This window comes from Ursus arctos, unplaced genomic scaffold, assembly GCF_023065955.2.
Source record: "Ursus arctos isolate Adak ecotype North America unplaced genomic scaffold, UrsArc2.0 scaffold_7, whole genome shotgun sequence".
Lineage (NCBI taxonomy): Eukaryota > Metazoa > Chordata > Mammalia > Carnivora > Ursidae > Ursus > Ursus arctos.
The window spans coordinates 66,267,372-66,282,159 of NW_026623089.1; the positions used below are offsets into that span (position 1 = coordinate 66,267,372).

Consider the following 14,788-nt stretch of genomic DNA (forward strand, 5'->3'; position numbering starts at 1 on the left):
GCTCCGGGGGCAAATTCGCCATTGTACAGCACGGGATGCCGCAGACACGAGGGTCCCACTCGCTCTCTGCAGCTCCCAGAGCTCGGCGGCCTCAACTGCTGCTTCTTCCTCCTGAAGACTTTTTACCCCCTCCTCCTGCGCTCTCAGAAATGAAGAATATGAACCCCTTAACTTCCAGAGTGAGTCCATTTATGCTCCCCTTCTACCTCCCTCCTATCACATCCCTCCCGACAGTCCTTTCCTGGGAAAATACTGAAAAATAACAGAGTTCTTCTAAACATCCATCACCGTTAGGGTTATTATTATTATTTTTAAAGATTTTATTTATTTTAGAGATGGAGAGAAAGTGAGCACACAAGTGGGAGTGACAGAGGGAAAGAGAATCTCAAGCAAATTCCCTGCTGAAGGTGGAGCCCAACCAGGGGCTCGATCCCACGACCCTGAGATCCCAACCTGAGCGGAAACCAAGAGTCGGATGCTCAAACGACTGTCCCACCCAGGTGGCCCAGTATTATTATTTTTGTCTAGCTGTTGGCTCCCCTCCTCAGCCAGATGCCCCTGTGGGGAGAAACAGCCCACACATGAGGCAGGATGAGCTGGCTGCACTGAGCTCCTGATTCTTTCCGACTAACCCTTCCTGAGCCACCAGAGAAATCATTAACCAACGTGGGACTTTCTTCCCCTCACTTATCCCTTTACCTAGAACGTTTCAAGCAGAGCTAATCCTCAGCCTGACCGTGCTTCAGAAGGGTGCAGTCCAGCCAGCGAAAGCTGAGTTTTGGCAGAATGAAACAGCAAAGCCGAAGCAAGACCTTGGTTTCTCCTAGAAACCCACCTCTACGTCCACTGGGCCCTGGGTCATTTACGTCAACGTGTGATCAACCACCAGGGAAGCCACAGCATGTGGAAAAGTCCCACAGCTCGTGCGTTTCAGACCTCAGGGATGTAGCCTGGACACTCTCACGGGCAGAGCAGAGAACCCGAGGAGAATCACGCACAGGTCTGCTCTGATTTCTTTCTGCATCTACCCCAGCTTGCATCCCACCGGCCGCAGCAAAACATGCAGCCAACCTCAGAAAGGCATGGGTGGGTAGACTGCTACCGAGGGAAAGCAGCAGAACGGCAAAGGGCCTTTCACGCCAGAGGCTGGCCTCGGTCTCCCGAAGGCTCAGCAACTGGACTTCTCTGCTGTAAAGTCACGTAGGAGAAGAACGTATTTGACAAACGAAATGAAGACAGCCTTCTTGTGCATACAACCCCACACGACGTTCACCAGGAGGGGACCCACAGGATCCTGCAGCAGCAGGGGCCTCGCTAATTAGTGACCCCACCCCGTCCCTCTGTGGGGAGGACACTGGGATCCAGAGCCATGCTGGGAACTGGCTGAGTTCCTTCTGGAACCAGGAGGGCAGAGGGAGCCTCGGATCACAGGAGAGAAGCAGCAGAAAGTGCCGGCTCTGCTCAGACCAGCATGAACCTCAGCGGACACCCCGTCTGGGCACCAGGGATGAGGCCCCCCGGCCCTCCGGCCCTCTGCAGCGCACAGGCACAGGCTGTCGGGAGACGCGGGGGGATGGAGGCGTGCACACTCTTCCGGGAAAGGTGACTTCCACAACTCATCAAACCAGGCTTAGGATGTGGAGAACCACGGAAAGGGGAACTCAAGAGAAACCTGAAACTAAAGAGAACTGTCCCCAGGCCACACGGCTCCTCCTCCCTGAGCTCCGGCTCCTCACAGGCAAGGTGTCCCTTCCCCGCCTTGCTGCCTCCCCAGGCCCCTTAACCTGGACCCAGAAACAGAGAGAGGCACTGGGGAGGCTGAGAAAGTTCTCGCTCCAACGTGTCACAGGACAGCCTGTGGCTGAAGGGTGACCACTCGTGTTGCCCCGGCCACGGCGCAAAGCCCAACCGCTGCCCCAGTTCTGGCTTCTAAATACAGCCCCTCGCACACCAGCAACACCACCTAGGATCACAGAGCTCTAGAAACAAAGGAAACTTCAAGGTACACACCCAGTCATTTTATAGATGGGGATTTTACAGATTATACAGTTGGGAAGTTGGGAAGAACCTGTCCCGAGGGAGAGATCCGTGGCCTTGCCAGGTAACGGGCGTGATTTCTAGGCACGGAGTGCTTCCAGTCAAAAGGCAGTGGTGTAGGTGCACACAGAACCCACGTCTATTCACAAGCTACACAGGCAGATGTCCGAGGAGGCAGGACTGCTTCCGTGTCCCAGTGCCTGGCACAGCGCTGCGGGGGACAGGTGCTCGGAAAGTACTTACTCGAAGGAGGACTGATGCCTTAGGAGGGGTTATGTAAAGTGAACCTCACTCCCCTGTCTCCAGTGTCACTGCAAAGGACACTACTGAGGTGGCAAGAGCCGCTGGAGGCTGTGCAGGGACAAAAGGACCCAGGCTGCGAATCCAGAATGGTAGTCCTGCTCTGGGACAGGTCCGCTGTGGCAAGTGCCAGAAGCCTGTGCTCGAGCTGCCGCAAGTCTGGGGTCCAGCTGGGGACCTGGCCCCAGCCCAAGCCGAAGGTGCCCCGGGCCTGCAGGGGGACAATGGGATCGTCCTTCTTGGCAGACACGTTTCCCTGGAGCACATGCACTTTCCTTACTGTGGTGAGGAGACCCCCAACTGCATCTTCCCACGACTCCTTCTCTGGCTCACGGGAGAAGTGAGTGCGAAAGCCCTGTGCCTCGGGTCTGCGGCAGCAGCCAGGCCAGGGCGGTGAGGTGGGGCCGGCTGTGACCGCAGGGCTGGCACGCCTGACAGATGGGAGGGGGCGTCCCTCGCGGCATGGCAGGAGAAGCAGCCCGGGGCCAGGAGCTGTCACTGAGGTGCCGCATTCTGGTGTCGGCCAGCCCCCACCTTCTCCTTGTGTGCACACCGCACCCCGGCTGATCCCGGCAGCCGGACATCTGACACCTTCCCTGCAGGGGAGCTTGGCCCCCTCTCCTGTAAGCCATGGCCACGTCTGCCTGGAGCAGAGCAGAGCCCGTGAGCAGGTGGCCATGCCGGCTCAGAGGCCGTGCTCTTGGCAGAGGCTAACTTAACCAGCTGGCTGTCAGTGGCTTGTGAAGAAGGCTTCCTCAGTATAGGATGGGGGGACAGAGACCTGGCAGGTCAGGGATCCGGGGCCACCACACAGCATGTTCTCAAGAGAGATGGTAGTCACCTCTCGTGACAGACTCTTTTGGGGAAGCCTCTGGCCAACACGGTTAGGGCCTAAGCTTTGATCAGTGTTTACTGTTGTTATTGAACCAGAAGGGTCGGACAGGATGGGAAGTACAGGCGGGACAGTGTCGGCTGCCCCAGCGCCCCCATGAGGAGCTCCCAGCCTCAGTCTCCACGGCAGCTCCTGGGGAAAGCCCGGGAAAAGGGTGAGTAAGCCAGCTCATCAGTTACGGAATGAGTCCCCTCGACGGGCCTCCCTGGTCCCATCCCCAGGCCTCCCTGGACCCATCCCTGGGCTCACCTGGATAATGAAGCCAGTGGAAGAACACTGCCTGACCCAGAGACTGAATTTCCGCTTTTTCCTCTTCCGGAGTTCCCGCTCCGTGCATGTGGCAATGAACACAGGGTCCTCGTCAATCAGGGGTTCGTGTAGCACCTGTCAGGAATGAAACAGCAGAGATGCCCACGGAAGGTGGAGTGAGCTCAGGGGGGTCATCAGATCTGTGTTCAAATCGAGTCTGTGCCTTTGACCAGCTGGGTGACCTAAGTCACCTTACCTCTCTGATCCGGAGTCTCCTTATCGGTAAAAGGGTAACATCTACACCAGTGTTTCGGGGAGGACAAAGTAAGAAACCGTATGCAAGGGACTCAGACGGGCCCTGACTTACAGCAAGCATTTAGTAAATGGAAATTTAAAAAGTAATTTTGTTTTTATTTTACATATTTATAAAACAATACATACTTAATGTATATATTTATATATTTTTAACATATTTATAATTATTGTATTACAATTTATAATAATTATTAGTGGCCTAAGGTCCCCCATGCAAACTCTTACTTGCTAGAGGGATCTCCAGGGGTCCTGACTCCTAGCTGGGCATGCCCCACATAACCTTCCTGCTGGACATCTCCAACTGTTAAAGTCCTTTCCCTCAGAGATTCAAAATTAATCTACATTTAATCTGAGCCTATTGATCTGACTTCTGTCCCTGTAGGAAACAAAGAAAAATACATACTCTTTCTTTAGGTATTCAAGACCGCTCACACACTGGCCCACAACCTTATTTTTTTTTAAATAATATTTTTTATTATATTATGTTAGTCACCATACAGTACATCCCTAGTTTTTTATGTAAAGTTCCACAACCTCTTTTTTCCCCTGGGGCTGAACCATCTCTTCTTAAAACCTGCCCTGAAATGAACTTGGTGTCTTGTGGCCTTGTCTCCATGACCCAGGCTCTGGCTTTCCTCCATCCACACTGTTGTGTCCTTCTGGACACGGCATTTCCAAGACAATTTTTAAACTTATTTCACCTATTTCCATTTCTTTATAACATGGTTATAAGATGTTTTCAGTGGCAAGACTATAAAGTAAAAAGAAATGGCCTAACAAAACCAGGCACCACAGGGTGGTCAAAGTTTTGTTTCTTCAAGCTAAAGCTTTTCTGGGGAGACTTTTGGGTAAATTTAGGAATCTGCTACACTTCTTCCCTCAGTCTTATTTCAAGCTCAATTAGAATTGGCATGTGTGTCTGAATTTCACTGAAATGAAGACCATGGGAAATGATAGGATTCCAAGACCTCTACCCCATACCCTAGATCGGGGGCCAGCAAACTATGGTAGAGTCTAGCTCACCGCCTGCTGTAAATAAAGTTTTATTGGGATCTGACGTATTGTCAATGGCTATTCCTGGACTACAGCAGCAAATTGGACAAGACACAGCAGAGACCATCTGGCCATTGACAGAAAAACTACCAACCCCTGCTCTCCCCCAGTGCTTTTGGAACTTTAATGAACAAACTAGTCACCCAGGGTCTCCCTAAAGGGGGAATTCTGATCTAGTCGGTTTGGGGCAGGGCCCGAGCTTCTGCATTCCCGACAAGCTCCCAGGTGATATCAGAACGCACTCTGACAAGGGCAGACTGGAGGACAATACTTACCAACTGAGACTCGGACAGTACCCTCCCACCCTTCCATTAAGGCTCCCCTGAATTCCTTCCAACAACAGACCTGCTGTGTTCAGTCTGGCCCCAGACTGTTCTGTTGCTGGAAGCATGCAGACGTAAAACCTGGCCTCCCTGTCTTGTGCTCACGAAGGGGAGGGCTGGAGAAGCTCCCCAGCCACAGTGCCTTCCCAGGCCCTCACGCCTTGCCGACTCCATGGGCTCATAAAACATTCAAAGCCCCATCTGGAACCACTGTAGCAAAATGGACAAGTCCCATACACTGTGAGGACACAGAATGGGGGGGGAGGGGCAGGGGAGATGGCAGAAAGAAGTCCTTTGGCTGCCTGCCTGTTCCCTACTCAACTACCCCAGCTCAAGAAGCAGGTCCTACTCATCCCTCCGCGAGGCCACAGTACCTAAAACTGCCCTCACTCCCACCTCTGGTCCGTGTGCATTTACACAAAATCAGCCGCGCATTTATGTCTCATCATATCCCTCAGCAAACACGCTGCATGAAAGATGCACGTGCCAGAAACCACTGCCTCCTCCTCCGGGCTGCTGGCCGGCCTGCAGCTCTGCCACCCAGCTATTGAGTCCCCTGCTCTGTGGGACAAGCTCATTCTGGGGAGTAGAGTGGTTACGGCAGACGAAAGACAAAGCATCCATTTACCTACTTGCATAATTGCTCCCCGAAAATGTTCTTCTAACGAATGTGTCCCCAGTTTTGAGGAAATGCAGCATCTCCCCTGCATCTGTGTATAAACATGCGTGTGGGCACGCGTGCACATGCACACAAACGCACGCACACACACACAACACATGGCCACGTGGGCTCCTGTTAGACCCTGAGAAGCATCGGATTTCTGAAGGCTCCATGAAAGGTCTAAACTCATCCCAGAGGGTCACATTTGCTGGAACAGAAAGGCTGCAGAGATGACAGGACAGAGGCCGTGTGTGGTTTGCGAGGTGAGTGTGCCTTCAAGGGTGGAGTGTGTGTGAGGGAGCGGGATGCGGAGCAATGTCCGGGAGCAGATCGACCCACACGTCTGATGGAGAACCGGGCCAACGGCCCTCGCCAGGCAGCGTGCAGACCCTCCACCGGGGCCCCGAGGCTCCAGGGCGGCAGAAGGCTACTCTCAACCAAACGCACTGCTCGGTCCCCTTCTACCTGAGCAAACGTTCCAGAGCCTAAACAGGCACTTTTCAGGGGAGAAAAAGTGGAAAACCAGGAAACCTTTAGAATTTCCAATCAAGGATCAGAACAGGAACCTTTTCTACGAGGCAGGGGCGTCTCTGAGAAGAGAGTGAGCGCAGGAACCAAGCCCAGTGTGGCCAATGCCAGGGGCTGAAGGAAAGCGCCCCATCCCTGGGGTAGCTCATGGGAGGCTACGGTCCTGTTCCACACAGAGAGGCTAGTGCTTTCAGGTTCACATGGGGTCAAGCTGCTTACCTCCAACGGAAGGGGTACAAGGACTTGTAGGAACCCCCGGCTAACAGGAAGGCCCAATCACGTTCAAACTCCATCACACACCGCAGCTCATGAGTGCATCTCATTGACCCCGCTCCTGCCTGTTCATCCAGGGCTGGCTCAGCGGGCCCACAGTCAGGGGGCAGACGGAAAAGGAGAATTCCACCTGATTATCAGCCCACTAGAAAACTGGTCCAAGGGATCTTTGCCTTTCCTGCTGCCTCGTGTTACTGTCTGTGGGGCGGAGTGTCCCGGGTATTCTATTTGCCCCCAAGATGCACTTTCCATCCTTCCCACCCTGTACTGCAGCCCGGAGGCCAACCTCTTATAAGCCACACCATCCAGGCCCCTGGCCCAGCGCTGGGTTTGTTTGGCCAAGTTGGAGGCAGGAGCAAGACCTAGGCCCCTGCCTGCCGGCGCCGTCACTTCTGTGTTCCTCTCTCCCCACTGGCCCACAGCTGATCTCGGAGTCCCACTGTTGCTACCAGCCTGGTCATGTCCCCGCACCCTGACCACATGGTGTCCATAGTCCCCACATCTAATCCTCTTCAACTGCCTGTCTAGAACACAGGATTTGCTTCCTGCTGAGGTCCTGACCAACAGAGCGCACTGAATACAAAATGGTAGCAAAAAGAAAACATAACTTCACAAATACAAAGGTAAAAATAAAAATCAAATACAAAGTCTATTAAAAAAAAAAAGAAGAAAAGTCTTTAGGAAAAAAAAAACCTAACATGACCAGGGACCACTTCTCCGAACTGAGACTTATCTTAGGACCTTTTCTCAGCCTTGTCAATTGGATGGAAAGAAAAGATGCAAGGGCAAGAATAAAGCAAGTGTGTCTCCAGGCTCTTGGTGGCTGTGGCCTCCTCGCGGTGCATCTGAGCCATCCAAGGGAGAGGGCAGAGCTGCCCATGGGAGCTGCAGTCCAGCTACTGCTGGCTTGGGAACGTGCTGGGCCCCCTGAGGGCTCCCATGTCTGGGGTGGGAAGGGACGGGCCCTTTTTTTTGCTAGCGGGCACTGCCGTGTGCCCACAAGCTACTCCAGGCTCCAGAGACACACACACACGCGTGGTGATCGCCCTGGGTAGGGGTCTCAGGTATCTGACACTGCAGTTTCCAAAGGCAGACAGCACGAGACCAGCTCACAGTAGCACACCACAAACAGGAGTATAACCCTGGATAAGCCTGGCCTAGTCTAGGGGCTAGAAGGGTCCCCAGCAACCTCATCTTTATGCTGTTAAGTATCAATCATCCAAGCAGCTGGTTGGTTGCTTCTTGAGAGATACTCAGCCAGAGCGAGCCCACAGCCTCTTCTAGTAGCTGTTCAAAAGTCTGGCCCCAAGGATGGTCAGAATATTGTCTTTTCCCATTGCATCCAGCACGCATGTCTCTGGTCTGGTTCATTTTCAACCAAGCGAAATAAAAAATAACGTGCCCAGCCCTGTATCTGGTCCTGCGGGGCCCGGGTAAGGCAGGACTTGTGTCCCCGAAAGATCCCACCTCCTGTTTGGAAGGTAAGAGGCACCACTGGGGATAAGAAAGAATGGCACTCAGCTGCCGTATAAATACTGCGGGAATTCAGGAAACCAGCATGGGAAGGTGGGCCTCGCACTGGGTCCTGGAGACTGGGTAAATCTGCTAAGGCAGAGAGAAGAGGGAAAAGCTTCCGGGAGTCAGAAAGAGCAGCGCCAACACCTGGAAATCATAACGAGCCCAGCATATTCACAGAACAGCAGGGGGAGTGCTTCCAGAGACTGTTAAAAGCTCCCACAGACCTGAAATAGGGCGACATCTTCCCCCACAAAAACCCTGTGATTTTCAGCTGTGCAGGGAAAAAGGCAAGATAGTCGGGGAAAGAGAGAAGATCAAAAAGAATTTGAGGTTTATGAAGAAGGCCCTTAAAGGAAAAGCACGAGGAAAAGTAGGTGGACCAATGGCTCTTTAAACGCACAAATAAAAATGATGTCGATTTTTATTTCCGCACTGAAGGGGTCAAATGGAATTGGGCTCCCGTGGGCCAAAAACTTCCCAAAGTTTTGGTTAGAGGCATCCCAGAAATAAGCCACCTCCTCGGTCTGCTAGACCACGACAGCAGTTTTGAGCACGTTTCTGAACCTGGTATCTCCCCGCAGCCAAGGGTAGTGGCCTCACGTCAACACCAGAAGGCAGGGGCTCAGGAGCTGAGAGCAAACAGAGCCTTCTAGAACCAGGGAGGGAAGCTGGGGAGGGGGGCCATAACAGCTAGGTGGGGGGCTCTATCAAACGCTGGCCCAAGGGCTCCGCCTGTGCCACGTGGACCCCAGCACCTGAGACTCCTGGTTACCTGAAGAGGGCGGGACATCCTGGCCTTCCCTTAGCCACCTACAAGGCTTCAGCCCCTTTCACTGCTAACAGGGGGTACGTACTCAGAGAACACAGGACAGTTACAATTAGAGGTTCTTCTCAATAGAAGAAAATTAACATTAGCCTGGAAACACGGAATCTGGAAAGCCAGCATCGTTAAGGGGAGGGAGGAGGATGCGGGGGAGGAGGAGGGAAACCGGGTCAGAGCAAATCCCTGCTTTCTGACCTCTCTGTGCCTCGGAGCTGCGAGTCTGGGGTTTGGGGGGAGAGCAAGGGCGCCCTGCGGCTAAAAGCGGGCTGGGGGGCTACCCTCCAGGAGGCCCAGGGGCAGTGGAGACCGGGCCACCCGCCCGCAGGCCTCACCTGGGTTTGGGAAGGCCTGAAGGCAGAGTCGAAGCCGTTCTGCAGGGAGTCGAGGAAGGGCTGGACCTTGTAGAGGCCGTGCGTGGTCTGGCTGGAGCGGAAGGCCACCACGTGGAAGTACTTGAGGATCTTCTCGAAGCGGGCCTGGCTCATGACGAGGGCGAGACTCCTGTTGCTGTAGAAGCCGCCGCTCCAGATGCTGAGGACCGACTCGCAGTGGGAGATGCTGGTGGAGATCATGTAGCCCAGGAACGCCTTCATCTCCGTCAGCGTCACCTCGGCCCAGGCGCCGTCGCTGCCGAAGCGCTCCTGGAACTTCTTGGCGTACATGTTCGTCTGCACCACCATGTTCTTGAGCACGTTGTCCGGGACAAAGAGCTGGAAGAAGTCCATGGCGCTAGCGCCGGGGGGCATCTTTCGCGTTGGACCTGAAACAGAGGCGGCCGGAGCGGGGGTTGGCGGCGGCAGGCACTGCACGCGGCCGGGCGGGCGCCGGGGCTCCGCGAGGTGCCCTTCCCCGGCCGCGCCCCCCTGCGAGCCCGGGTCCCGGGTCCTCCCCGCACCGCGCCCCCAGCGTTCTCGCCCAGCCCGCACGAACGCCGCCCCGCAGGAAAAGGGACGCGCGCGGCGGAAGGCCACCCACGCAAGACGCACCGAACCAGCCCCGAGGCCTGACCGTGACTTTCAAGCTTCACCTTTCTTGTAAAGGAAGGTGACTTCTCTAAGAATACTTTCACCCCTCGGGGCCCGAAATGCCCACCCAGGGGAGACTGCAATCTTTCTGTCCTGGAACTCCCCACGTGGCAACTTGAAATTTATTGCTGAATCACTCTGAAGGGGCATAAAAACCTCACAATTCTTGAGAATGCAGGGACAGCCACTTGAAATACACACACACACACACCCTTAAGAGATATGGCTTTCAATTCCATATAGTGACTTAAGCCAGGCTAACAGTATGTAGAGATTTGTAAGAAAAAAAATTTTTTTAATGATTTATTATATTATGTTAGTCACCATACAGTACATCCCCGGTTTCCGATGTAAAGTTCGATAATTCATTAGTTGCGTATAACACCCAGTGCACCATGCAATACGTGCCCTCCTTACTACCCATCACCGGTCTATCCCACCCCCCCCCCCAGGCCCTCAGTTTGTTTCTCATAGTCCATAGTCTCTCATGGTTCATTCCCCCTTCTGATTACCCCCCCTTTCTTTATCCCTTTCTTCCCCTACCGATCATCCTAGTTCTTATGTTCCATAGATGAGAGAAATCATATGATAATTGTCTTTCTCTGCTTGACTTATTTCACTTAGCATTATCTCCTCCAGTGCCGTCCATGTTGCAGCAAATGTTGAGAATTCATTCTTTCTGATAGCTGAGTAATTTTCCATTGTATATATGGACCACAACTTCTTAATCCAGTCATCTGTTGAAGGGCATCTCGGCTCCTTCCACGATTTAGCTATTGTGGACAATGCTGCTATGAACATTGGGGTGCATATGGCCCTTCTCTTCACTACGTCTGTATCTTTGGGGTAAACACCCAGTAGTGCAATGGCTGGGTCATGGGGTAGCTCAATTTTTAACTTTTTAAGGGACCTCCACACTGTTTTCCAGAGTGGCTGTACCAACTTGCATTCCTACCAACAATGTAGGAGAGATCCCCTTTCCCCACATCCTCTCCAACAATTGTTTCTTGCCTTGTCAATTTTTGCCATTCTAACTGGCGTAAGGTGGTATCTCAGTGTGGTTTTGATTTGAATTTCCCTGATGGCTAATGATTTTGAACATTTTTTCATGTGTCTGTTAGCCATTTGTATGTCTTCATTGGAAAAGTGTCTGTTCATATCTTCTGCCCATTTTTTGATTTATTTTTTTTTAATCTTTTTTAAGTAATCTCTATACCCAACTTGGGCCTCGAACTCACGACCCGAGACCCAGAGTGGCATGTTCCACCGACTGAGCCAGCCAGAGATAACTCTTCAGGAGACAGGCTTTGCAATTTCTTTCTTTTTTTTTTTTTTTTAATGATTTTTTATTATATTATGTTAGTCACCATACAGTACATCCCCGGTTTCCGATGTAAAGCTCGATGATTCATTAAGGCTTTGCAATTTCAAATAAAAGCTATGCACATTCTTCAAAATTTTAAACCCCCCCCTTTCTCTACTACTGATTTAGGCAGTCTCTGAAAAACAGGTTCACAGCAAAGTAAGACAATGACAAGACAGCCCACGTCTTAAATCAGATAGATTCAGGAGCCGAAACCCTGAATTTACTTGTAGCTAACTGCACAGTCTTAGAGAAGTATCTTCGTCTGCCCCACGTGGAAGATGGAACACCTGCTTTGCAAGGCTGCTGGGGAAATTTGGAAACCTTCACTGAGACATTATCAACAGAAATCCTGTGACTTGGGCTGAGGGCTTTCGATGCTCTGCCCTCATTTTACAGAAGAAAAAACTGAGGCCAGAGAGCCAAGTGGCCACCATAGTCACGGTCACAAACAATTTCCTGGTGCCACTGGCACCTAACTGCTCTTGGCCACGAGCTGCCGTGACACCGAGGCCCAGAGTCAGAGGGGCCCCGGGTAGCAAGGACAGCCTGCAGCCCCACACCCACTCTTAGTGGAAATCACTGTATTTCAGCGAAGACTTACAGACTCTGGTGGGTGAAGCCATAAATTATTCAGGGGTAGCTCTCCAAGAGGAGGAAAACCAGCATTTTAATTGCTCCATCATGCTGAGTAAGCAGAATGAAATTTTCTCTTCCAAAAGTTATCTTTCAAGTAATTTTGCCTCCCAGGCTATTGCAAAACGAATTCTCACAGCAAACTCTGCCCTGGCCAACTGCTCCAGGAAGCAAGTGGGAAGTAGCCGGCTCCCTCTCTTCTGTTTAGTTTGGACTTACAAACATCCTTCGCAGCCTCCTTCAGCTGCGTGATGCTGCATGTCTGAGAAGTGCTGGCACAGGCCAGTCACTGGGAAGGAAGGAGAGAGGAGGAGACGGAGGGGAGAGGGGGAGAAAATGCCATTCAGAAGATTCAATCCATATCACCAACTTTCTAATATGACCATTTCATGATACGGCCCTGGGGGTGGGCAGCACCCCCAGCCAAGATAAGCCTCTCTTACATTTGATTCATTTATAGGAGCTTTTGCAGATATTACCCCATGTGATCCTCCCGACATCCTCGTGAAGCATCATCCCCTTCTGCAGGTGAGGAACGAGATGCTCAGAAGTCTAGGGACACAGCCCCAGGTCACTCACTTCTAAGCGCCTTACAGTTAGGGTGACCTTCGTCCCAGCTGGCCCAGAGCCAGTCCAAGAGCACCAGCTGCCTGCTGTAATTATTCAACAGCGTCCCTTCTGCTCTCACCAGTGGGCAAGGAGGAATGTGGCTGTTCTTTGCACACACAACTTAAGCCAGGTGCGTGGTTTCAAACCCCACCAGCTCCCTCCCCCTCTGCCTTGCACACATTTCACAGTGGGTGATGTAGGTCTACAGTGCACAGCCAGAGGAACTCTGAAGGGAAAGGGGTACCTGCATTGCAAAAAATGCGAAGGCGGCATGGGACCGGGGGTGGGGATGGGGGCAGGGTGGTAGGGAGGACCCGGAGGAGGAAGAGCAGGTGTGCGTGCCCTTGGCGTCTGGGCTGGGGGTACAGGGCTCTGGAAGTTGATGGTGTCGATGATGCATTGCCAGGTCATAAACTCCTGTAATCGTCTCCCTCCTCTCCCCCTCTTCACTCCCCTCCCCACCCCACCACGTCACCTCTCAAAGCCCCATCACCATCGCCCGTCTGGATCCCTCAGCCTACAGGGGATCACCTGTCCCCTCACCCCCAGGATGCCCCAGCAGGCCCGCAGACCCAGAGTAGCATTAAGAATGGCTCAGTAAGGGGCGCCTGGGTGGCTCAGTTGGTTGAGCGTCAGGCTCTTGGTTTCAGCTCAGGTCATGATCTCAGGGTGGTGGGATGGAGCCCTCCATCGGGCTCTGTGCTCAATAGGGAGTCTGCTGGAGATTCTCTTTCTCCCTCTGCCTCCCCAGTCTCTCTCTCTCAAATAAATAAATAAATAAATAAAAACAACAACAACAAAAGAATGGTTCACTTATGCTCAGATCCCCCAAAGAGATTCCCCCATCACCCCAAGCTAGGAACTGACACCTCTTTTCAGGAGTGACTACAAAAGATGTCCTGTTTAGAAAGGGGACTGTAACACAAGGGCAGGTGAACAGTGAACACTCGAGTGTCGTATGATCCTGGGAACAGAAAGCAATAAGACCCGATACTTTCTCCCTGGGAGTTCTCAGTGTAATGACAGCAGCAGACAGCAGAGAGTGACCCAGTGACCACCCCCCCCCAAAAAGGGACCTGAATCCAGATCCTGGGGAGGTGAGGTCTGAGAGGCCCCCTGGAAGAGCCGCATAAGGTGGCTTTAAAGACTGGTGGCTGCACCACTCTGGAAAACCGTGTGGAGGTCCCTTAAAAAGTTAAAAATTGAGCTACCCTATGATCCAGCCATTGCACTACTGGGTGTTTACCCCAAAGATACAGACGTAGTGAAGAGAAGGGCCATATGCACCCCAATGTTCATAGCAGCAATGTCCACAATAGCTAAATCGTGGAAGGAGCCGAGATGCCCTTCAACAGATGACTGGATTAAGAAGTTGTGGTCCATATATACAATGGAATATTACTCAGCAATCAGAAAGAATGAGTTCTCAACATTTGCTACAACATGGACGGCACTGGAGGAGATAATGCTTAGTGAAATAAGTCAAGCAGAGAAAGACAACTATCATATGATTTCTCTCATCTATGGAACATAAGAACTAGAATGATCAGTAGGGGAAGAAAGGGATAAAGAAAGGGGGGGTAATCAGAAGGGGGAATGAAACATGAGAGACTATGGACTATGAGAAACAAACTGAGGGCTACAGAGGGGAGGGGGGTGGGGGAATGGGATAGACCGGTGATGGGTAGTAAGGAGGGCACATATTGCATGGTGCACTGGGTGTTATACACAACTAATGAATCATCGAGCCTTACATCGAAAACCGGGGATGTACTGTATGGTGACTAACATAATATAATAAAAAATCATTATTAATAAAAAAAAAAAAAAAAAAAAAAAAAAATAAAGACTGGTGGCTGCAAAGTCCTCAGCCCCCCCGTGGAGTGGGGGCAGGGAGATTACGGAGTATCTCAGGCAGTGAACATCTCCTGCAAAGGCTGTGTGACCACAGCAAACGTCCCGCATTTAGCGGACCGCACAAAAGAGAAGCCTGGCTGCAGACACGGAGGGGCACAGGACCAGGACCCCCACCCCCTCACAGGAGTGTGCAGGGCTGTAAGTGCCACAGATCACGCTCATGCTTTAGGAGGAACCGCCTGGACTGTTCCCGAAGCCACTGAGCTCAGGCAGGGACCTAACTGAGGGGTGACCACAGCAGCTTTCTCCTCCGGCTCCCTCAATCC

At 52.3% G+C, this 14,788-nt stretch overlaps 1 protein-coding gene across 1 annotated transcript in view; it reads right to left on the reverse strand.

Moving 5' to 3' along the window:
* The window catches only part of PGBD5 (piggyBac transposable element derived 5), a 99,218-nt gene that overhangs the window by 23,087 nt on the left and 61,343 nt on the right, over positions 1 to 14,788 (reverse strand). The window contains exons 2-3 of the mRNA XM_026504208.4: positions 9,305 to 9,732; positions 3,479 to 3,613 (exon numbers count right to left, since the gene is read on the reverse strand). Of these exons, the coding sequence (XP_026359993.1) occupies positions 3,479 to 3,613; positions 9,305 to 9,732 (563 nt within the window). The remainder of the gene's footprint in view (positions 1 to 3,478; positions 3,614 to 9,304; positions 9,733 to 14,788) is intronic.